The sequence below is a fragment of the Nymphaea colorata genome, chromosome 11 (genome assembly GCF_008831285.2).
Source record: "Nymphaea colorata isolate Beijing-Zhang1983 chromosome 11, ASM883128v2, whole genome shotgun sequence".
NCBI lineage: Eukaryota > Viridiplantae > Streptophyta > Magnoliopsida > Nymphaeales > Nymphaeaceae > Nymphaea > Nymphaea colorata.
The window spans coordinates 12,941,436-12,964,952 of NC_045148.1; the positions used below are offsets into that span (position 1 = coordinate 12,941,436).

At 38.3% G+C, this 23,517-nt stretch overlaps 2 protein-coding genes across 17 annotated transcripts in view; both read left to right on the forward strand.

The window, feature by feature from the left end:
- Positions 1-7,761, forward strand: part of LOC116264095 (DNA repair protein recA homolog 1, chloroplastic) — a 40,282-nt gene extending 32,521 nt beyond the window's left edge. For 3 of the 16 annotated variants that reach the window (XM_031644066.2, XM_031644063.2, XM_031644061.2), the window contains 2 exons: positions 3,181-3,256; positions 5,445-6,144. In XM_031644066.2, coding sequence (XP_031499926.1) covers positions 3,181-3,256; positions 5,445-5,627 — 259 coding nt within the window. In that variant the 3' untranslated portion in view covers positions 5,628-6,144. Of the gene's footprint in view, positions 1-3,180; positions 3,259-5,444; positions 6,557-6,834; positions 6,999-7,242 lie in introns of those variants that run through there. The other 13 variants (XM_031644062.2, XM_031644067.2, XM_031644064.2 and 10 more) reach the window with 12 other exon arrangements.
- Positions 7,762-12,835: 5,074 nt separating this feature from the next.
- On the forward strand, positions 12,836-22,967 carry LOC116264146 (protein LOL3). The gene is made up of 7 exons (XM_031644185.2): positions 12,836-12,995; positions 19,041-19,154; positions 20,309-20,422; positions 22,021-22,130; positions 22,256-22,333; positions 22,422-22,493; positions 22,577-22,967. Exons 2-7 carry the CDS (start codon positions 19,043-19,045, stop codon positions 22,616-22,618), a joined length of 528 nt encoding a protein of 175 aa, XP_031500045.1. The 5' UTR covers positions 12,836-12,995; positions 19,041-19,042; the 3' UTR covers positions 22,619-22,967.
- Positions 22,968-23,517: the final 550 nt, after the last annotated feature.

A 23,517-nucleotide genomic window follows, 5' to 3' on the forward strand; every position in this document is an offset into this window, starting at 1 on the left:
AGGAACCATCAGTGAAGTAGTTTCTCCCACTGTATATGTTCTGATTGCTTGATCTGGTGTGGCGAGTCCAACTCAACCCTTGCAACTCTCAGTCTCACCCTCCACCGTCCCCTTCTTAGTTTCTTGACATGGCCTGTTCTTATTATCATGCGTAGTAAAATTCAGGCCTCGGTCTTGATGTAGTTTCGCACCTCCACAAAATCAAGAATGTGTTATGCAATATGAGCTGCTGCCATTTCAATCTCATGTTCTTTAACCTCCTCTAGTTTGGAAAGCAATTGCCAGTTCTGCCGAGGAACTCCTCTAGCATCATTCTTATCAACCAGTATTCTGCAATCATCGCCTCTTCATTGGTGAGTTCCTTCCCAACCTGGGTCCCCACATGGTACGGTTTGGCAGCAGGGGAGAAGCTGTTGTGCTCCTTGTCGATGGCATATGAGTTTTCCTTCCCATCGGCATCTACTTCTCTTGGGTATCACTCTCGCTTTTGATTCTTAATACACTCATATTTCCCTCCATCGAATAGGCGTTAAGGTCTCTCTAACTTCAGACATCTGGTTGCTGTTGCACTGATCTACCTTACCACTCTCAAGCGGTGGTAGCAGGTTTGCTTGGGCCCAGCAAGGTCCAGGGAATTGCAGTCGGCTTCCGACGCTCCCTGGCACTACACCGAACCACCAATGGCCATGGTCCAACCTGCAGAACTCTTCAACCAACTCTAATGGTAAGGTTTGCTCTCTGGGCCATGCTGCCATATAGTAACTCCCTCTGGGCAGCACACTTTCTGATAATGTTCTTTGCCCAAGAAGAGGAAGAACTACCACTGGAGCCATAGCCCAAAACTGGCGAGGTTGCCGATGTAGTCATCATAGTCCATAGGCTAATGAGGGCTCCAGGATTCAGGACTAGGCACGTCATAGACCCTTGTCCCTAGTTGTAGTAGCAGATAGCTCTTAAGAATTTCATCTGATGGCTCAAGTGATTCGTAGATGATTTTCAACTGTGTCATCCTGCTGATTTATGGCTGGAGCCGGTGACTGCTCGCTTTGATACCAGTTGTTAGTGTCCAGATAACAAGGTTGGGTACAAGAGAGACAGCACACCAATAAGCCCCAAAACGCACCCACTCAGACCCTAATCTCTGACTAAGGTCTCGTCCTCCCAGAGGAACTATCTTCCTATTGTCGTGCTAATCCCTAAACACACCGATTGACCCTCTTTTATAGTTCTTATCGAATCAGTTCCATGGACCTGACCTGACACCTAAGAGGCTAAGACCTGATGGCTAACAAATCTTGTCTCAAATATCTCTTGTCATAGGATGACATTTATGGCCCATGCGTTGGCAAGAGTCTGCACAAGTACTTGGCTGACCTATATTCTACTGAACATGGCAAAAACTTATCTTTCATAGACTAGGGAAGGAGTATTGTCAAACCATCATCCAGACTTTTGCTAAACTGGTCATCACTGAGCAATGGTGGCGAGACTATGTTAGTGTTCATCATTCTTCAGATATCCCTGTCTTAACCATATGATTCGGAGGAAACTATGTTAGTGTTCATCATTCCTTCAAATATCCCTTTCATAGACTATGTTAGCTTCATTTTTTCCATATGATTTCCAAGCAGTGCCAAGTTGCACAAATCTGGCTGTGTAAATGTCTCAGACCACACTATATGCTTTGCTTAGCCAGGCCAGACAGATTGATTTGTAAATCTTGCATTCATGTGTAATATCATTATCACAAATATTGTCTTTTTTTCACAATTCTGAGATAAAAACTGAAAACATGAGAGAAAATGATAAAAAAGTGAAACAATCGTTCTTTAGAAAATATTACCAAAACAAAAGTTTAGTGAAAATATCATGTTTTTATCCCGATGATTTCTCATTTTTTTTCAAGTTCTTTAATATTTTATTTTGATTTATTTTGACAATAAATCGTTATTTCCAAAACTCAACATTACAACTTTTTTAAAAATATCATGTTTTTTAATGTTCTGGAGAAATAAACTTTGTACTAATACCTAAGGAAAACCTCACCTGATCAAAAACTTAAGAATGATATTTATGGAATTGATATACATATGATGGTTATTAGCTGTTTGTTGGACTTTACTTGTGGTATTGAAGGTGTGGCATTTAACGTTATGTTTGCAAGGAGGTCAATGACATTGCATTTTGGTTTTGAAAATGTAACTTTGTGTGACCGTATTGTCAAATATGTTGATTGGACTGCTTGTAACCTATGGATACATTGTGGGCCAAGTGTATGGACTATGTACACTGTTGGTTGATGGTTCATAAGATGTCATGTCTAAGGTTATTTTTTCAAAAAACATGAAGATTGTTGGTAGTTTTGTTTTCGAAGAAGTAATTTTACATGTGGCACCTTGTGTGATTGCACGGTTTCAACATTTTGTATTCCTTATGTTGGCGCAACAGACAGTCTTTATTATTCATGTAGTTGACATACTTGATGAACTTATATATATATATATATATATATATATATATATATATATTAGCAGCCACTTGCTACCATTGTTAGCGGCCACTTGCTACCATTGTTAGCGGCCACCTGCTAACTACCAACCCTTACAAGGTAAACCCCCACAAACCCACTCACACACACTGCCCTAACCCTGTTAGAGCAACCCCCTTACCAGAGAAGAAGATCTCTTTTTATCGATAACCCTAATGACCCCCACAAGTCTCTTATTTATAGTAATCTTTTGGGATCAGTTCAGTAGACCCGATACAGACCGGATTCCTGATCCAAACCCTAGACTGTAACAATATATATATCTGCGTACTTAACACATTAAGATGTATACATAATATTACTATTTTTTTTGTATATCTATTGATAAATATGTTTTACCTCCTTTGTTTCTGTTTGTGTGTGTGTTTTTTGAACTATGTGAATTATATGACGCATAATCATACGATAAATGTTGTGCTTGTCATGTTCTACTGATTCTATTTCAGTCAATTACTGAGACCAAGTCATATTAGCTACGTCATTTATGTTTATGGTCTTGATCGACTTGCACCCAACTTTCAATTATGAAAATGTAGTGTATATGTATGTGTTTGCATGTTTGTGTGTGCACGTTTCTGTTGTAGATCTTTGTGTCAACATCTTCATTTTGCTTCATTTGCCTTTTTCAAAAGCAGGTTGGGGCAGGGAAGGGATAAAGCTCTGCAGTATTTACGGGGAAATCCTCATCTTGGCAATGAGATAGAAATGGTGCAGATTTATGCTTTGAAATTTCTCAAAATTTTCAGTAGATCTGCTTAATCTTGCTTATTGGTAATGCATGGAGAACTACTGGGAGCAATTTTTGACATACTAATAAGTAATAGATGCTGGCTATAAAAAACAGTAACACATTACATTGTTATTGAAACATTTCTGCGGGTAAACTAATTCAAAACATTTTATGGTACTTCATATCTAGTTGAAAGCACACTACCAAGTATATCCACATTGTTAACAAAACACTCTTGATAGCGAGAACTGGTACAGGGCATTGGTATTTTCAACTTAAGTTCACATCTAATAGACACTACCTCTCATGCACATTTGCCCATAAATAAGCATACGAGTAACATAGTAAGCCCATCATACTACTACCTAGTGTAGACACTTGTTACAGTAAAAAAAAACAAATAGTGAACTAGTCATCATCTAAAACATGTTTGAGGTATATGCCTCTATCTCTATGGGTGATGGACAACAGAACATGTGCGTGAGTGTGTGTATGTTGCAGATGCAGCACATATATCTCTCTTGTGCATTCCTTCTTGTAAAAGCACTACTTGTAGAATGTAGATGCATTCAAAAGTGCTTGTTTAGATGTTGCTTTTGTGTGTAAACCTGTTTCTGCAAATTCCCTACAATTCCTTCTGTAGTTCAGTCTGTTTTTCTTGTTTTCCATCACTGTTGCAGTGTAACTTAAAACAGCATTCTGAAATATAAACTGATACGAACTGAATATATAGCTTTCAAGGTAAGGGGGCTGACTCCTTATCTACAGAACAGGAGAGTGGGAGAGCTAGCTGTTGGGCTAGCTCCAACTGCTCAAAATAGGACTGTTGGGACTAGCCAATGGCCAGCAGATTTTACGATAAAATAAAAACAAGAAGAATATAAGGAATATATATATATATATATATATATATAATATTAGGTCACATGAAACTTAACAGGCGTCATGTTTCTCTGAATGTAGTTGTAGGACATATTATTGGTTTTGGATTTGGGTCCGGTCCAAGTAGTGTTTTTGTATGGTCTTGTGTGTGTATAAGGGCAGACCTGTTATTTGTATGTTATTTATGTACTCTTAAGTCCTTGTAGATTGCATCTTTATAGTTTGTGCTTAATGAGATTGGTCACACCTGAAGCTTTTGAGGCTGCCAATCACACTTCTGGAGAAACCGCTTTCGCTGGCCGTTTCTTCTTTCTCATGTTGGACAGATATATTTGTCAAAATCTAACTTTGTATCAGAGCAGGTGGTGTTAGATCTGAAACAATTTGCCTCCGAATGAGTGATGGTGGATACTCTTTGTCTGCCACAAGTCAGAAATTTCCATCTATTTTTCTCTCCACATCTTTCTGTTGATTCGTTATCTTTTTGCCTAATCTGCCCTATTTCTCTAAATGTCTTCTCCGTACAATATGTCTTTTTTTCTGATTGCAGAAAATCTCTTCCTAAAAGTTGTCTGGCCTGAAAACCCTGTTTTCAGGTGTCAAAACAGATACTATTTTATTTCCTTTCATCTGAAATATGAAATATGTTTTCCTTCTTTCCTTTCCATCTGAAATCAGAACCTTCTAATCTACATCTGCTGTTTTTCACCTTGGACATGGTTGCATATTTATCTTCTATATACATTTATTTCTTTCCTTTCATTACCTGCAGCGACATCCATCATCCATATCCTAATCCGATGTTTATCAGGTACAAGACATAATATCAAATGTGGCCTCATTTAAGCCTGTAAGAGGGAAAAAAAATATGAAATTTAGATCAATTCAGACACAAGTATGAAACTGTAAATCAGATGTCCTTTAATTAGACATCTTCTATGTTCTTCAAAAACCGGATGCATCATTCCTTTGCTGTATTAGTGTCTGATCAATTATTCAGTTTGTTTTAGAAAATGATCGCCGTTCAGCCATCCAAAAAAAATAAAAAAAATAAAAAAAAGAGAAAAAGGTGGAAAGAAAAAGGAGGAAAAGGGGGTTGACTTCACTGCTTTATTGTTGTTGAATATTCTTGGACTGCCCGGAGTATAGCTTGACCAATGGGATATCTTGTTATTGTTTGTGTCTGGCTGAAATTCAGATCTCTTTTTAGTTTTTATTAAATTTCATAGTAAGCTTTTGTGTGTTTTTCTCATTTCCACTTCTTATTTTCTGATTTCCTTGAAGAGCCGGGTTCAAATGGACTTCTCTTTTTCTCACGTTAGTATGTCTTCTAACTTCTTTAATAAACTTGTCTCTAAAGTATTGAATAGCTTGAATTTTTTCAATAATGTATTAGAAACCTTGACTATTTCAACTGAGAGAAGAAAGATCAATCCCGGTCACCTACATCACATTTACATTGTCTAGGTGCTTTTTGGCATTACTTGAAGACTATTCAGCCACACAACTTTGAGACATGTTAATTCTAACATATTCACAAGTGAGTACATGAGGGACAGGGTGATAAATACCATCACCAATGACAATGTGACTCATACCAGACTACGGAAGTGGATTAAGGAGTTGACCTGCTTGTGACATGGGCTGGTGCACGAGATTCTAGAAACCATTTTCCACGATCATATTGTCGCAAGTTCAACTGAGCAAGGGCAAAATGCGGCAGTTCCTTGATTTCACCCCTTATTATTCTCATTGTTTGCGTTTGTTTGTGGAGCTTTTCCTTTGTTCCGAGGATTAAACTAACAATTCGCCTTGATATGGTCCCGATGTTGCATGGAAACAAGTAGGATGATTTCGTTGTTTTTGAGAATTTGGAGGGATATTATGGGTGGGAAGAATGCCTTGCCATCCCGGTTGGTCCTTGCCTTGGCCACTTGTCCTTCCCAGACACCAAAGCTAGCTTAGCTACTTGTGGAGGATGCACCAGTGAGGATAACAACTGCAAATCTGGCTGATAATGAAAATTTTCAGAGGAACTCTTCAATGTCTTCTCATATTGAAGCAGCATGGCCCTCAGCTCTTGATAGGCTGAAGGACCATAAAGACATAAGAGAAAAGTGACAATCATGTCTACCAGCTCCAGTCTGTTGAGAATCTGCTTGTACCAAGTTATTGTCACCCATGGGACAGCCTATAACAGCAAGCTGATCCCTGATTGTCTTCATTTTTTTCACTCTTGAATAATCAGCGTCCTTATGAAACAACTGAAACTCGCATGAGAAATACATGATCCTGGCGTGTGATATCTATGAAGAAGTTTGACCAACTTGTTCTTGAGCTCCATAGCCAAGCAGTCACGGGGGATGCCCACGAGAACGTCATGTGAAAGGGTGGAGGTGATGTACTCAACCATTGCTTGGTCTTTCTTTCTCCGGTTGAGATAATTAGGATTTGGAATATGCTATATTGAAGTCTCCCTCTTTTCATCATTTTTTTCATGCACAAAAGAAACTTTGGTGGGGTTGGAGTGCTTGCTTCCATCTAGGTGACTAAGAAAACCCGAAGTCCTAATGAAAGGGATAATACGTCTTTTCCCACTCAGAAAGTTTTAGTTCTTTATCAGTAACTATTTCTGCAATAATGTCTGTCGTGCCATAAATTATTGCTTTTGCAGGTTGTGCGGTCTCATATGTGTGAAGGGCTTGCTCCACGAGGAAGTTTTGCAATAGAGGTCGACTTGCCTCCTCTTGATAGTGTTTCAGGCCATGATGAATTATGATCACAAGATCGTCATTCAGGAACTCTTTCTACGGTGTGGTACACATGCCCAATTTTGAGGTAAAGTGTCTAGCATCCAACATGGTTAATGGAATCCTTTTCTGCTGTTTCAAGGAGGAACTGAGAGACGTCATTTTATTTTCTTAATTCTTTTTTCACATGAGAATATCTATGGTTCGTATTCAGTATGTACTGGAACGTATAGTTGACTATAATCATACTAGTAATGCTGAACATGACCATTTGAAGTTGACTTTTAACTATTAACCTGGATCTCTCATATTCAAATGATATTTCGTTACAGGAAATTGATGTGGAAGACTGTCGAAACAGTTTTTCAAAGGGGAGGTCGCTAGGATCAGAAAACTTGCACGCGAGCTACCACCATGGAGTTCTTGACCTCATCTTGGAAGGGCTGCTATTTTCGAGTTGGTTGTGTTGAGTCAATGGTCATTGCATATTTGGGAGATTCCAGAAATAGGTTCATGATTGGCGAATTTGATGACCCCCACCAACCAAACAAAAGGATGTGTTAAGTTGGTTAAGACCAAACTCGGCCTACTGATGTCTTACTGGAGTCGACCAAACGCGAGAACATTTTTAAGATTTAAGTGATGTAAAAATGAAAGCTGAGAAAGAGGAGAAAAAAAAACTCGGTAAATAAAATTAAAGCGGTGTTGAGGAGAGAGGTGTGTGTGTGTGTGTTATAGAAGGAGACGGTGAGTGAGAGAGGTCTCTTATAAAATTGGTCAAATTTATCACATTGGGAGACTTCAAAGAGTATGTAAAAAATTAACAAAAAACAAAATCAGACATTTTTAAATGGAATTCAACAACATATGTACGTCAAAGTTTAGGGCGATAAAACCTTTAAAATGCTTTATTTACCAATTACCTATATATATATATATATATATACATATATATATAAGAGAGAGAGAGAGAGAGGACATCAAGGTTCACCGTGAATGTAAGTTATCATGCCACATTCTTTGTCAAGAGCTTTTTGTTGAGAAAAGAAAATTTTCTTGTTAGGGCTTCAGTTGAAGCCTTTATTTCAGAGCCATGCTGGGAAGGGGGGGGGGGGGGGGGGGGGGGGTCCATCCTTTGAGCATCCTTTTTTTTGTCTGCATGCATGCAAGAGCTTTTTGTTAAGAAAAGAAAATTTTCTTGTTAGGGCTTCAGTTGAAGCCTCTATTTTTAGAGCCTGGGAAGGGGAGGGTGGGGGGCATCCTTTTTTATGTCTTTGTATGCAAGAGCTTTTTGTTGAGAAAAGAAAATTTTCTCGTTAGGGCTTCAGTTGAAGCCTCTATTTTCAGAGCCATGGGAGGGGAGTGGGGCACCCTTTTTCCTGTCTGCAGGGGGGGCACTTTTTTTCCTGTCTGCATGCAAGAGCTTTTTGTTAAGAAAAGAAAATTTTCTGGTTAGCAGAGCCATGCTGGGAAAACAGCGATTTGCATGTTATAGAGGCTAGCAACAAAACATGCATGGGGTGCGGTTCCCAGATGTAGCTGCTGGAAAGACCAGAAATCATCTAAGTACTATTTTCATGGAAGGTTACCTAATGAAGTCTGCTCCTATGAGATACGCTAGGGTCCAAATTGAGGTTCCGCTTAGGTTTAAGCGAGTATGTGAGGTAAAACTTCCGTTCGAAGATGAAAACCCATGAAACGAAAATCAGGTGATGCATGGTGCGATTCCAGAAATCATTACGTGTTCGCTTGTGAGTCATGTGAGGAATAGGTGAACAGGAATGAAGGGAAGGGATCCATGGTGGCCAAGAATTGCAAACCATGAAGATGGCCAAAAGGAGATAGAGGAACCAGGGCAAGACAGTGATGGAAGGTGGTGAAGACGATTGATTCAGTCTCTGGAGTCGTAGATGGTGGACAGTTAACTGAGCCCTGAGAATCCTCAGATGGATGTGCAGGGGAGTAAGAGAAGTGCGTCGGACGTGGTTCCAGATTTAGTCCCAAGCACGCAGCAGGATAAGGAAGAAGAGGATTCGACCGATGGAAAAATCTACATGGAGATGAATTCATTTTTTTAGTGTGCAATAGGAGCCGGTGGAGTTAGAGGAGATGGCAGTGGAGCCTATGATGGAAAGGGAGATGCCATGGGAATAAAAAAAAAATCTGAAATGTCCTGCGACAAGAAGCGGCCTCTAATTGCCCTATTGGAGATGATGATACAGATTAAGTCTGAGAGTAGTATTTTGATTGACACGAAGCTCAAAGAGGAAGGCATCTGCATACTGACCTTTAAACTGCCTGAAATTGTACTCTATTTCCATCATCAATGTTGTCGGCAACTGGCAAAGACCTGCATTTTGTGGTGCCCAGACCTGTTCGATATTGTGGACTGTAGAAGTAAGAGATATTGGATTGTTATGAGTATGAGGGATCGTGCAATTGAAAGAATTTTTGGTGTGGTGGGAGCGTACATCGAGCCAACTTAAAAAATAGATGGTTTCTGTTTGACAAGTTGAGCATAGATCTCAACTAGCTGAGCTGCCCAACCATTTATATGGGAGACTTCAAGCCAGACAAGTGTGCTTTAAAAAAGATGGGCAGGAAGGCAACGCTTTGGCCTTGCAGCCAATTTTCCAATTGTGTCTAATAGTGATTTGCCTGAAATTTCTGATCTATAGTGCAAACATAGATGGGCCAACAATAGGAGTGGAATAGAGAAAGTTAAGCTGGACAAGTGCTTCGTGGCTGCTCATTAAGCAAATGATTGGAAATGGATTTTATTTCTAAAGGCCACGCCACAGACTATGTCGGACCATAACCCTGTAGTGCTGGAAGCAAGGAGAAAACATAGCTTCACTACGGAGAAAGCCACCTTTTGGTGTCAAATTGACGGTTGCTAAGCGATTATTGAAAGGAACTAATGCTGAGTGGATGCCTGATGATCAAGCTTATTGCTAAGCTGGAGACTATAAAAAAAGGACCATGTGAATGGTGTAAGAATGGGCTCAATGGTCGCCTCATGATAATCAATCAATATAAGGTGATGATGTAAATCAGAGCTGGACCAGCGGATAGGGATCCTTCAATATTACAAGCTTAAGGCACCATCCTCACCAAGAACATCCACAAGAAAAACCTCAAACTACAGGTGCCTAAACTTGTATTGCTGAACCTTAGGGTACAACAGAAAGCAGGCCTTACAGCCTTATCAAATCAAGGGATAACAATTCTTTATTTGTAGTACAAGAAAAGGAAAAGAAACGGAGATGTTATAGGTGTTCGCTAACAGGTCGTTTGGCAGCAAGAAAACTATGTAAGTGTCTCATGCATTTACCCCAAATATTGGGTCAGATTCATGGAACATTAGTTCTAGTGTTCCATGAATCTGCTCAAAAATTTGTGTAGATTCATAGGTTAATCACATAGTGTCCTTGCTGCCAAACAACCCCTAAAGTTTCTAGGGTCAGTTTTCATGTGACATGGTTATTGTTTAAGGTAAATTCCTAGCTAAGATAATTAATCTACAAAAAATCTTGGACCAAAGCCTGGCTGGAATTGCAGAGCCACATGGTGTCTGGTGTGGGCAGTTGCCCACACCAACCTCACAAAGTTTGTTTAGCTTTACATTAATGTTTTGAATATTTGATTGTTTATATATATATATATATAGGTTCCCCAAAAGCATTAAAAGTACCCCTCCATCCAAGATTTTTTACTCTGCCACAAGATCATTTTCTTTGAAGAAATTACTGGTGCGGTGTTGCTCTTGGCAGAAACATACGAATTAGCCGATGCACTGGACTCACGTTATTCTCCACCCTTATTTAGTGTGGGCACAGGGTATAGGTTTACTTGATTTTGCATGTTTGATTTAGTGTATAAAGCTTCTAAAAATTGAGGATGAATTTTCTACTGGTTGTACAGAAATTGAAGAGTTTGAAAATCAGTTTTAATTGTTAAAATAGCTTGAAAATTTCTCTTTTTTTGTTTGCAATGTATTTCGACATATATGTAGCGAAAATCAAGTCTTACTTTCCCAAATTATATTGAAAGTCTCACTTTTTTATCCAATTCACTGTCTAGGTCCAGCCCTTAGGAAATAAGTTATTTTAATTTTAGATTTGATGCTCCTTTAAGGGGCTTGGCAATTATATCCAAGTGCTGGGAGTGTTATCAAGACCAAGTAGGGATAAGACATTGTGGGAATGTATTCGTGGTGAATTTATGCGACCATGCGAATGACCATTTGTTAATGTCAACAGCTTGAAAATATAATTTGATATCCAATTCAAACTGTATGCAAGTGGTTGGATATTCCAGAAGAAAACTTATATCCATCTCATCAGCAACTGAATTCAGAATTGAAATGGGATTCACCTACGATGAATGTCCAGTTGTGGACTTACGGATGAATGAAACCATTATCTTAGACATGACTATTCTTATAACTGAATTCACATATGTAAGCGTAAAACTAGTAATATTTTTTAGGAGGCTAAATAGTAATTTGTATAGAGGCCCATAATAATTTTCAGAATTTTTATATAAGTCAAATTAAAAATTTTCAAAAATATAAATATAATTTCTTTTTCTAAAATGTGAGGTCAGAAGTAATGTTGGGATCAACCGAAGCGAGGTTGTACCCACTGTCACACGGACATTGCATTTCCAGTGCAGCACCCGAGTCAACACGACTCAGTTGTGCGTGTGGACGCAAGTGCGGCTCCAACACACACCCATAGCCAGTCAACGAGAATCGGGTGTGGCTGACTGCACCCGACGAAGATTGTCTGATTTTGGTGCGCACCTCACTCATGGCAAAAGTGAGTCAGGTGCGGTCAACTATGTCAAGTCTACATTTGTCCATTTTTAATTTTAATTTTTTATCATTTGTTCAGAAAACAAAAGGGGATTTAAGGCTTCGACTTAGTAGAAAGCCCTTTCACCCTTGAGATGCGTTGCTGTTGTGTGGCGATCCTGACAGTTTGCCGACAAGATGAGATCAGCGTGCTATCTTCCAACAACTAGTGGCAACCTTCGTTGCATCTCTAGCACAAGGCAGCCGGTGGCGTGGCGCAAGACCATCTGATCCATCTCCATTTGGCTTTTAGAAGCGCTGGCTGCTGGGTCTCCACTGAAATGTGTTAGAAACCAACTGCAAGTTTGCGATTCATCTAGTTGATTTCTTGCTGCTGCTTGCATGTTTGTCTTTCATTGTTATTTCTCTTTAATTCGATTATTGTTGTTGTCGACTTTATCTTTCCGGAATGATGGTTGCAAGTTGAAACTTTGTTTGGCATTTGCTCATAATGCAAGTGTTTTACCGTTTTTCAGTTCTTGTTTATAATGTTCATGACTTAATGATTATTTTCTGAAATGTGAAATTGTTTGGTCGTTGTTTTCATGGTATACATATGCTTGAGTTTGACTGTTAAAGTACTAATGTTTTTCTCGTAGATTAGTTTTTTGTTTTGCTGCAATGATGGTCATACTGTTAGTTTACTTGCTTAGCATGTTTTTCTAATTAATTTTTATTGGCTTTTGGTGTTTTTTATAGGGTCCATAATTTGATGGCATTTACAGCAATGACTGTTAGCACCGAATGTGTGTATTGTAAACATTTACTGATTTAGATTTTAATATTTTACTTAGCATATTATAATTTTTTGTAATACTTTTTTTTTTGTTTATAAGTACTCTTACCGTATCACACCTTTTTTTTTTTTTAAGATGTATCGCTCCCACACGCACCGTCCGCACCCGGCCTATGTCAGGTTTGTGGTACCTCATTCAAAACCGTACCACCTATCACGTGCGTGTGAACTACGCGTGTTCGGAGCAAGTCAAAAGCCGCGGCATCAACAAAAAAAACTCCATATCCAGCAAAAAACTTCTTGCCGACGCGTGTCTACCAAACATTACGTCGTACCGTACCCCCTGTATGTGCCGAGTTTTTCTTAAAATAGTCCCCCCTTCTCGCGTCTCTCTGTTTTTCTCTTTCCCAAATCAAAGCCAAGTCCCTACCGGACGCCGGCCACCGCTCGAATACGATTGGTCGACCGCTACATCCCTCGGGTGAACGAAGGTATCTCTCTCTCTCCCCAAAGCCACCCAGCAGGCAAGCGGTTAAGGGCTCTCATCCCTTTGGTTCTCTCTGTACAGAAGGCTGGCCTGTTGCGGTCGGAGCCGATGAGCTGGGTCATGTTATCATTCTTGTCGATATTATGATGATGAGTTTTTTGTTTGATTTAATGTGATTGCAGTTCTGAATCTAGGAGATAAGATAAATTTCTTCGTGTTGGGAAAATTGGCATCTATAAATTTGTCGGGTTTTGTTGTTCTGAGCATCTGTTGCCAATTGTTTCTCCATGTCTTTTTACCTTGCATTAATCAGATGGTTTAGGTACTAGCATGGAACTTCATTCGAAAAGTCTGGAATTAAAAATATCAAAGGTTCCACAAAATAGATTGCTTCGTACGACAGACATCATACGTAGTAGAAGCTCTATCATATTTATGCATGTTAAATTCCCTAAGAAATTTCTCTGGCTCTGCCACTGCAAGGAGAGCCATTAAAGTTTCTCCCTTGAGACCTATGTCACATTTACGGACTGGATTGCCGACTAGTAAACGGTGTAGCTAAATTTTAGAATGGGATCTCATATTATTTTGGGAGTTGAGACTATTTGTGTCCTCTCTCTCTCTCTCTCTCACACACACACACACACACACTATTAGCCGAAATCTGCCTGTTTAAGCAAGTTTCTCCTTTTCCACACTCTTCTCTTTCACGAAAAAATTCTCAAAGAGGATTCAAAAAATCCCTTTGTATAATATTGTAATTTTAGTGGGTTTAGGGTTTGGTCTGAGATGGGCAATAAGAGGGTCCTAAGAGGGTCCTAATAAGTTTCGACTTTGCAATTCTGAGGATCCTTTTCCTGCCTCCCTAAGTTGCTCTTGGTTCCAAGGTATTCCTGCCAACTTCTCGTTTGAGTCCTTTTTCCATGACGCTTAAGGGTTGTCTAAGACAAGCAACCTATATGGGTGTTTGCAAGGAATGTGCAGCGTGTCTAAGTTACTTTTAGGTTCACTATCAAAGGTATTCGTGGCAACCTCTTGTGAGAGTCCTTTACTATATAGGAGGACCTAGTCGATCCACTTGGAACTTAGGCTTTAGGGCCTAGTTTCTCCTTCCAGTGATTTTATAATGAGATTCCATTTGTGAGGGTTGGTACTTTTAATCTTTCTCTGGATGTAATTTTTTTGTTTAAAGCAATTATCTTGTCTTCTTCTTTTTGTCTTGTCCGGGAGTCTTATATGGGTCTACTTGTTTTACTAGTCTCCAGTATTTTTTATATACTTCGATAAATTTTCTGCCTAGATTTGTTTTTATTAGACTTTTTCTCTGGTTTCGATATATGCAATATTTTTGTTTAATTATGTGTTCGTTATAATTCATACAAATGATTCATATTATACTTTTGTATTTGTTTCATATTTTTTGTTCTAGCAGTTAGTACTTTAAACTTAAATTAAATTATTTATTGTCATTTTTATCATCATTAAAACCTCAATTTTTATAATTTTATCAGTTATTTTTTATGTGTTATCATTTTCTCATTTATTTTATGTTTACCTAATTTTGAAGATTTTTTTTTTATTTTTAAAAAATAGCGTAGTTTTTCCCTAAAAAAATACTTTGCTGAAAAGCACTTGAGAAAAACCTCGTTGTTGAAAGCCTGAGAATGATATTTATGGCTGTGGTTTGTACTTTTTGGCCAATCTATTTGTCTTTCTCTTAAAATTGGGAATTCTCTGACTCTGCCTTTGCAAGCAGCGCAGTTGAAGCTTCTCCTCTTGAGATCTGCATTATATTTGCTTACCAGATCTGCATTATATTTGCTTACCAGATCGTCAAATGGAAAGCAACCTAGCTGCATTGCAAAATGAGATGTCATTTTTCAAAGATGAGTTTATTCATGCCCCCCTCTGTTAGAAAATGTTTGCCTGTTTAAGCAAGTTCCTCCTTTTGGCTCTCCTCCCTCTCTTTTGCAAAGAATTGCTAGAAGTGAATTGAAGAAATTTCTTGAAAAATATTGTTTCAATTTCCATCTGGATGAAGGTTTGGTTTGAGCTTTTTCTGCATTTCTAAATAAATGCTGGGTCCAATGACAAAGTTATTCCTGCCAATCTCTTGTTAGACTTTCTTTTTCTTTTAGGTTTAAGGTTTTATCAAAGATGAGCTATCTGACGTTGCTAATGTTTTCAATGGGCACTTGAGCATATTTTTTAGTGTCTCTAGTCACGCTTGGGTTCAATATCCAAGATATTCTTGCCAACCCATCATTAGTCCTTTAGCCATCCATCTTAGGATCCTGGAGAATATGCTTGTTCTTCGCAATTTCTAGGGTTTTAGATACTTTTTTCATTGGCATGTTCGAGTTTTAGTCTGCCCTTTGGAAATTTCCTAGTTATTTTGTGTATGATTCTCCTAAATTTGAGAATTGCTTTGGCTCTACCCCTGAAAGGAAGGGCATCAGACTTCCTCATCCTTAAACAGAGGGTTCAGGGAGCAAGGCCTCTTGCATCAAAATGGTAATTTCTAGAAGCTCTTGAAGCTCTTTTGTTTATTGAATTGGAAGGTATGACATGACTCTTAACCACTACAACATTTTTTATCATCACACTTAAAGCTCAACCCAGAAGATGGGGGAGGTCCGTCTCTGATTAGTTTTTCAACAAATACATGACTACAATGGCCAAAGCGAGTGATGCGATTTTGCAATGGGTAAATTTTAAACATTTTCACTGAAAGATCAATAGTTGAAACCTCAGGCCAGATAATAGTTTAACTGGCTTTCATATAGTGGCAAGTGCATGTCAAGCTCAGGTTGGAAGACAATAAGGATACTTTACAATTTTAGTTTGCTAATCAATGTAAGTAAGCAAATCAACCATTCAATAATTTACAATTTCTTTGATAGAAAGAAACACAAAAGAGAATTGCAAGCCATGCTAATCTAATGCTCAAGGTAGCAAACCTAGTGCGACCACCACAGCCCTCCCTCCATCTTATGCAAAATCTCTGGCCACTTGAAATCAAAATAAAGAAGAAATTACTAGCCTACTATCTTAATGACCAAACCCCAAATGAATTATAAAACTAACTCAGTTCTGGCTTCGCTATCAAGAAGAACATCATGAGTGGCCTAAACTTGGTATACTATACTAAACACTAAAGACAACCATGTAGAACAATTAACTTAAACAAAGAACTCAAACTAAGTCAAGTAATTTTGCTGAAAAGCTGGTTATGATATTTGAAAACAAGTTATCTAAGAGTCTAAGACTCATAAAACTCTAATTAGCAGCCTAAATTACTTAATTTAGTGGGAGATAACAGAAAACTAGAGTAAAACTTGTGAAATAGCACCTAAACTATAAGAGAAACTAAACCGATATCTATGAAATACAAATCCTTAAAATCCTTCTACTCCAGTTCTTACAAAAGCAGAAGTAAATGCTTATGAACCTAACTGGAATCAATTCTTAAACAGAAGCAAAACATCTAATAACACAAACCTGTTAGTAGAAAAACAGAAAACGAAGGAACAGAATCAAAGAACTCAAAATTACAGTTACCACTTTGTACCTGGACTATTGTTTGCGGTTTTCGATCCTGCATAGCAGAACCAGAAATTCTGCTTTAAATGCCTTCAAAATTGGCAGGGACTTTGAGAATAAGAATTACAGGAGACAGAAAAATCATCCTGTACCAAAACTATGCTTGGGAAGTAGGGACTTTGTAAATGTAATTATTAAGAGATGCCCTCTCAGTCTTCCTTTCCGGTAGTCCTCCTCCCGTACAACACAGGATTGAGATGGCCTACTAGGGTCAACGTCAACTTGATCTAGTTACTGTAAGGGGTTGGGCCAAGTGGTCCTGCAAAAACTATTCTTGGACAGGTCTGAAACAGTACCCAAGTACAAATAAAAATCAGATCCTAGTGAGTTGTACTACCTCTAATTATAAGAGATTCCGAAGTGGTCCTGCGAAAACTATTCTTGGAAGGTCGGAAACGATACCCACCTGGGACAGTTCTATGCTTCTAGCCAAACAGTCCTATTTTTTAGTCTATATGTATCTCAACCTCTTTTTTTTTTTTTTGGTCCTAACTCCAATAAAACTAAGACCCTACTGAGTTGTAATGCCTCTAAACAGAGAGTCAATACTTCATGAAAGAAGTCTCCATGGTTTTCACCTTGAGGACAAGGTGAATTTTGAGGGTGAGGGGGTGATACGATATAACCATTGTAATCAGGGCAAATGATGCCCTAAGTGCACGGTAGGTAGGGAAACTCATATCTCAAAGGAATGAGTCTTAGGAAGGCTGGGGACAAATTATCAAGACAACTAGTTCAGACTGGACCCAGAATTTACCCCTTTATATACTGTAATTAGGGTAAGAAACGCATCAGTTAATAAGGCATGTCTTTTTTTGAGGTCCCCCCCCCCCAACCCAACTAAGTGGGATGACGTGCATGAGCTCCTTCAGTTCTCTTCTGCTGCAGGGGCAGAATTGGTGGCTTCAGCATGCATGTTCTTGGTTTCTAGAATTATAAATGCTTTACTTTCATCCTATGTCACATGGGTGCGGGCATGGTACGGGTTCGGGTACAGTGGTACAGGTTCGGACACGGCAAATTTTATATTCTCATAAGAAAATCTCAGAAAAAAACACAAACAAAACATTGTTTATCATAAGAAAAATGGGTGGAAAATATAGAATCTTAGTGGAAGCCTGGAAGGGAAATATAAAAGAAGGGAAAAATCAAAATTAGAGAAAAAGTTAAGTTTGAAAATATTTAAATGTTTTAAAATGCAGCTGTGCCCACGTACCCGTGTCGCTCTACCCACGTACCCGTGTCGCTCTACCCACGTACCAACACAGGTAGCTGGGAAAATTACACGTACCCGTGTCACATAGCTTTCTTCACATATTCTGATTTTGGTCTACCCTTTAAAATTTCCCTGTGCATTTGTACTTGTTCTTTCGCTCTTTCTCCTAGACCTAGAGCAGCCTTTTCAAGAAAGTTCTTCATGATAACTTTGATTTGGAGGCTGGAATATGGAAGATCCAGTACAGGATTGAGCATTACTAATAAGCATTTTGGAAGAACAAGAGAGAGACACACCTGGATCTCCTTTTCTTAGAATTCCTGGTCATCTTCTTCTGATTACTGATAGGGTCATATCCTTTATGGTCAAATTTCAGTTTGATAGATTTCCTGAGTTAAGGTATGTGATGATGGATGTTAGGTAGATTGTCTAATAGAAGATTCCAAAATGCTCACTGTACAGTTAGCAGATCGATAGCGTGAATTTGTTTTACGGGAATCAAGATATGTTATTGATAGACATGATAACTTGTGTGCTACATAACAAATAGCATGGTGTGCTGGCCTCATAGAAGTCTGATAATACCATGAAGTTGTCAAAATATGTCCTATCTTCAAAACATCAAAATATGAGCTGGATTTTTACCCAATAGTAGCTCTTTCCTATTTTTTCCTTTCATATGGTTTATATGTTCTTGTATTTTTAATTGTTTTCTGTATTTTTTTGTACCAAAATCTTAATATATCATAGAAATTCCCCTCTCCAAAGAAATCTGCAGACAGATCTTGTCCTGGGAGAATATAAGGATTAAATTTTCAATTGCATAATGTTGCTCAATCTAACTTTATCCTGGTAGTAACAATTTGTGTAGCGAAAAGCTGAAAAGTGTTGCAATTCCGTCTATCTCATGGGTTTACATGAAACAGTGATAATGATGAGAAGGCAAATTTGTCTCCATGCTTCATCGTGGTTGCACAATTGTAGCCAATTATTTTTATTGAAAATATGTTTGTCTAATTTATGATCTACTCTTTCCGCTTGTTCAATTATCATTTTTATGCACTAGAATGACTCTGATGTTCTTTTTATTAGTATGCAAAACAGCTGACTAGCTTTTCTTGTTCTGATGTTGTACTTCCCACTATTCTCTTCAAAATTCTGTTGTCCTGCCATTGTTGTTGTGCAACTACCCTGAGTTCAGTTTCATTGTTTTCTTCTGATGTGTTGCAGTTATGCAGAGCCAGCTTGTTTGTTCTGGATGTCGGACTCTTCTTCTTTACCCCAGAGGAGCCACAAATGTTCGTTGTGCAATGTGCAATACAATAACATCAGTACCACCTCCTGGTTTGTTTCACTCCTTTTCCTTTTCTATTATTAAATATCATAGTGGGCTAGCAAGTTTATAAAAACATTTCTAGAAGTTGGCAACAGATTTTGTTTTAGCTATCATTATACCTTCTGGATCAGGACAGATGGCCATATTTTACTGACGTGGAAATTATGTAAAATCATGACACTTGGATCTCACTCTCTCTCTCTCTCTCTTTCTATATATATATATATATAGAGTGAGTGAACAATGACTCTGGTTATCTAGAGCCACGCAGCCATCTAACCAAGGCCGTCCATCTAAAGCAGATGGGTGGTTGAGTGAAGATGACGAAAACGCCTATCACGTTCTTCTCTTTACTTTTCTCTTAAGCGTCCATCATGTTGGAATTGGACAGTGCAAATTAGATGGCGAGGTGACTCTAAAAAGCTAGTCACCATTCAAATATCATATATATATATATCAAGTGGCATACTCGGTCATGTGATAGGCCTCTAGAGACTGACAGCTTGCTGCTCTTTTTGAGGTTTTTGTTCTCTTTTCGTTTGTTATATTTGGTGCTTGCTGCCCATGATCATGGCTCGATCTGCAGTTCTGGGCATGTCTTTGTAGAAATAATGTTGTGGCAACTGCCTACTTTCAAGAGCAAACTCTCATGAATCATGATCGTTGAGGGACTATGGGTAGTTTTATTCTAAATACTATCCCCTTGCACAACTTTATTAAACGCTAATCTTTTGGATTCATTGGACTCCAAAGGTCAAAACGTACAATGAAAGGAAAATTTAGGTTATTTGAAGTGGAGGAGCACAAGTCACTCTGTTAGATATTTAAAATTTAGTGAATGCGTAAAATGTCCAAAATTCCCGTCAAATATTTGCTCATAAACATCTGGCAGTGAAAGCCGAACAGGTTTTTCAGTGGGAACTGGAGAATTTGTTTTTCGATTTAAGAAATGGTCTTAATTCAATTATTTTATTTGCTTCCCACTAATTCAAAAACTATCAAACATGCAACTATAATGGAAAATTTAGATGCTGTAGTTATCCATGCTACTTTTATTGTTCTTCATGTCATGTGCAATTGCTTTATACTGTGACTAACTTAATTTTCATTCTCTTCTGCTTTGTCCTTCTATATTGATGATATTTATAATATTCATGCATAGGTATGGATATGTCGCAGCTTGTATGTGCAGGATGCCGTACCTTACTGATGTACCCTCGTGGGGCAGCCAGTGTGAGATGCTCTTGCTGTAACACAGTAAACCTTGCCAGGGAAGGTATGTTAACCCCTAGTAAAAGCATCACATACTATTTGTACATCTTTCTCTGAATCTTATTAACACTTTGATGTGCATCCTGCTGGAAATATCTGTTTATTCTAGGTTATTGCCGATTTTTTGTTATCGTTAACCTCCTTCTTTGTTGCTTCCTTCCATGCACTTTGCATGTGTCTCAGGCCCACTGACAAACTTTCATCTACATAACTATATTAACACGTCTGTACATAAACAAGGAATACTAAAACCCCCTTGATTGTTGAATCTAAGTAGATGGAGATAATCTGGACAGTATGTTTTTGTAAATAAATGATTTGTTGTAAATAAATGATTTGCTGCACACTGTGGCTTAAATATGCTACAAGTCATTTTGCTGTATGTTTTATTTTTTATGGTGCCTGGTCGGCTTTAGTAGCAGGAGTGACAATTTCTAAACAAACTTGGGTGCAAGTGCTGCAACAATGTGTGCGTCTGTGTGTCTATGTACACCCATACTTTCATAACAAACTTAAAATGACTTTTCTGAAATTAAAAAAGAGAAGTAGAAGAGTGAAGGTATGGTGCGAGTGCAACAAATCCATGGTCAGCAGTGTCAGGTGCATTGAGCTGCAGTCCAACCAGTCAGAAGACCATGGCTGCCCACTTTTTTATGATAAAAATATAAAAGAATGGAAAGGGGGTTAGGGCAAACACAAGCCCCACTCTCTAGCTTTCTATGTAGCAGCAACTTCCAACAGGATGGCAACTGCAGTTGTGGGCCTCCATCAGCATCTACAATGGGAGGGAGGATGAAGAGGGTTCCTCACCTCAGTGCAGCAGCAGGAGGGGCAGCAGTTGCGTCGAGGGGGAAAAAAGAAAATTTTGGCAGCGGTTGCTATGGAGGTGGAAAAATGAGAAGTTAGAGAGGCAGCATTATCATTTGTCTATCTTTTTAATGTTTCTTTTATTTCGTTTTGCAATGAGAACTCAATTTTATGGTTACAAAAGGTTCTTTTTAACTTTTCATGTTTTCATGATGCAAGTTTCTCTTTTATTGCAATTTGCAGAAAGATAAATTATTTGATAATCTAGGATATATATATATATATATATATATATATATATATGGAGAGAGAGAGAGAGAGGGAGAGAGAGAGAGTAGTGGCCAATTGACCCATGCTAGATCTACTTGTCATACCAACATCCATGTTTGTATTATTGCTGCCTGGGCAACCTGCCAAGAGAGTCTAGTTTGTATGTTTGAAATTTGAATACTAGTCTCCTTCAAGGACAAGCAACTTGTGCACTGCCTCCACCTTCTAGTCTTCCATATCCTTCTTTTAGTCAAACCGTTTTTTGTATCCGCACAGCAAACCTTTGACCGGGATTGACCTTGATTCTTCCTTGAATGATCTTCTGGATCCCACCAAGTATCTAGATGGGGAGAGGATGAAAGTCTGAATCTGCCCGTGACCCTCAATGTATGTGTGGTTGTGACATGTTTTATGTCTATAAGTTTGTCAAGCTTTTCTTACACGATTTGGGTATAGCATGTCATTTACCGATAAGAGATGAGGGCTAGCTTAAGTTTTCCTTGTACTAATTTCATTTTCTTATAGCAAATCAAGTTGCCCATGTTGAATGTGGTCGGTGCCGCACAACACTTATGTATCCTTATGGAGCACCATCGGTCAAATGTGCAGTCTGCCATTTTATTACAAATATTGGGGTAACACATTTTCCAACCTTCTCTATTTTGTTTCTATTTTTTCCCTCTTTTACTTAATATTATTTTTTGTATACTGTCTGATTATCTTCTGGTGGTTATCACTCTTCTGAACTCTCTGTACCCAGATGAATGCTATCCCAGTTCCTATTCCTACTCATGGGACATATGGGCCAATGCCGACACCTACTCGTCCTACAATGACGGTAGTCTCTTTTAATCTTTGGTGGTCAGCACTTAACAAATTGACTATTTTAGTTGAGTTTGACACACTTGTTTATTTTTATCTTTCAGTCAACATCTCAAACACACAATCAAACAGTTGTCGTTGAGAACCCAATGTCCATGGATGAAAGCGGGAAACTGGTAAACATCATTTTATAGAAGAAACATCCTGTTTCACTTGCTTTCTTTTGATACACTCATGTATTGATTGGTCTTCGATCCAGGTAAGCAATGTTGTAGTTGGAGTCACAACAGGGAAAAAATGATGATGCAGCAGTTACTGCCTGGTTTGTCAACACTAGACATGGCTTTTTGGTCAATGCAGCACTTGCGGTAAATATTGGTTACAGTGTTCATATTTTGAGTCACACTGGGTTATCGATGGTTCAATTTGAACAACCAAGACATTGTAGATAAGAATAATGGATTATCAAAAACAAACATCTTCAATTGCTTTTTTGGTGGTCAATAGGAAGTGTATTGTCTTTGTAAATGAGTTTGTATGTTTTTATATTCATCTTACATCGATGGCAAAGTTTGTAATTTTATGTTAATAAGTGGTTTGTGAATGATGTAATCCTTGTTAAATTAAATCTGGCAAGTCCTTTTGGTACACTGTAACATGTGTTATGTAAACATTTTCAGTTGAGTGGAGTTGTCTAATTTCTACCTAATGGCATAATCCTACCTAGAGACCGTCAGTGTTCTGTCCCTAGAATGCATTTGACTTGGACTGCAAGTGTTGTTCATAGTTCATACCAGTGTTGTACATATCGTACGATATGTATGGTATCGTTTATAAAATACGATACGATACACTCCCTGTATCGTAAATGGGAGTGTATCATGCTTGTATCGTACGATACGCATGATACAGGCCCCCGTATCGTACGATACGGGGTGATATAGGCTGATTTCAAAAAAGGAGGCTCGAACTCTTTTTTTTCGAGTTGCTTTTATAAAAACTCATCCATTCATCATTTCTAACCTATAAATTGTACCGCCTTGGAGGAAAATCATTGATTTTCATTGTGAAATCATCAATTTTCACCGTGAAATCATTTATTAAACCATGGATTTGTGCATGGGTGGTTGATTCCCATTGAAAAGAATGAAGTTTTTTTAAATCATGAAGATGAAGAAGAAGATGGAGATGAGGATGACA

Coding starts and splice junctions, on each gene's coding strand:
- LOC116264146 (XM_031644185.2), top strand. CDS start 19,043: ATGCAGAGCCAGCTTGTTTGTTCTGGATGTCGGACTCTTCTTCTTTAC. Junction 20,423..22,020: donor AGTAAACCTTGCCAGGGAAG/GTATGTTAACCC, acceptor ATTTTCTTATAG/CAAATCAAGTTGCCCATGTT. Junction 22,334..22,421: donor CTACTCGTCCTACAATGACG/GTAGTCTCTTTT, acceptor TTTATCTTTCAG/TCAACATCTCAAACACACAA.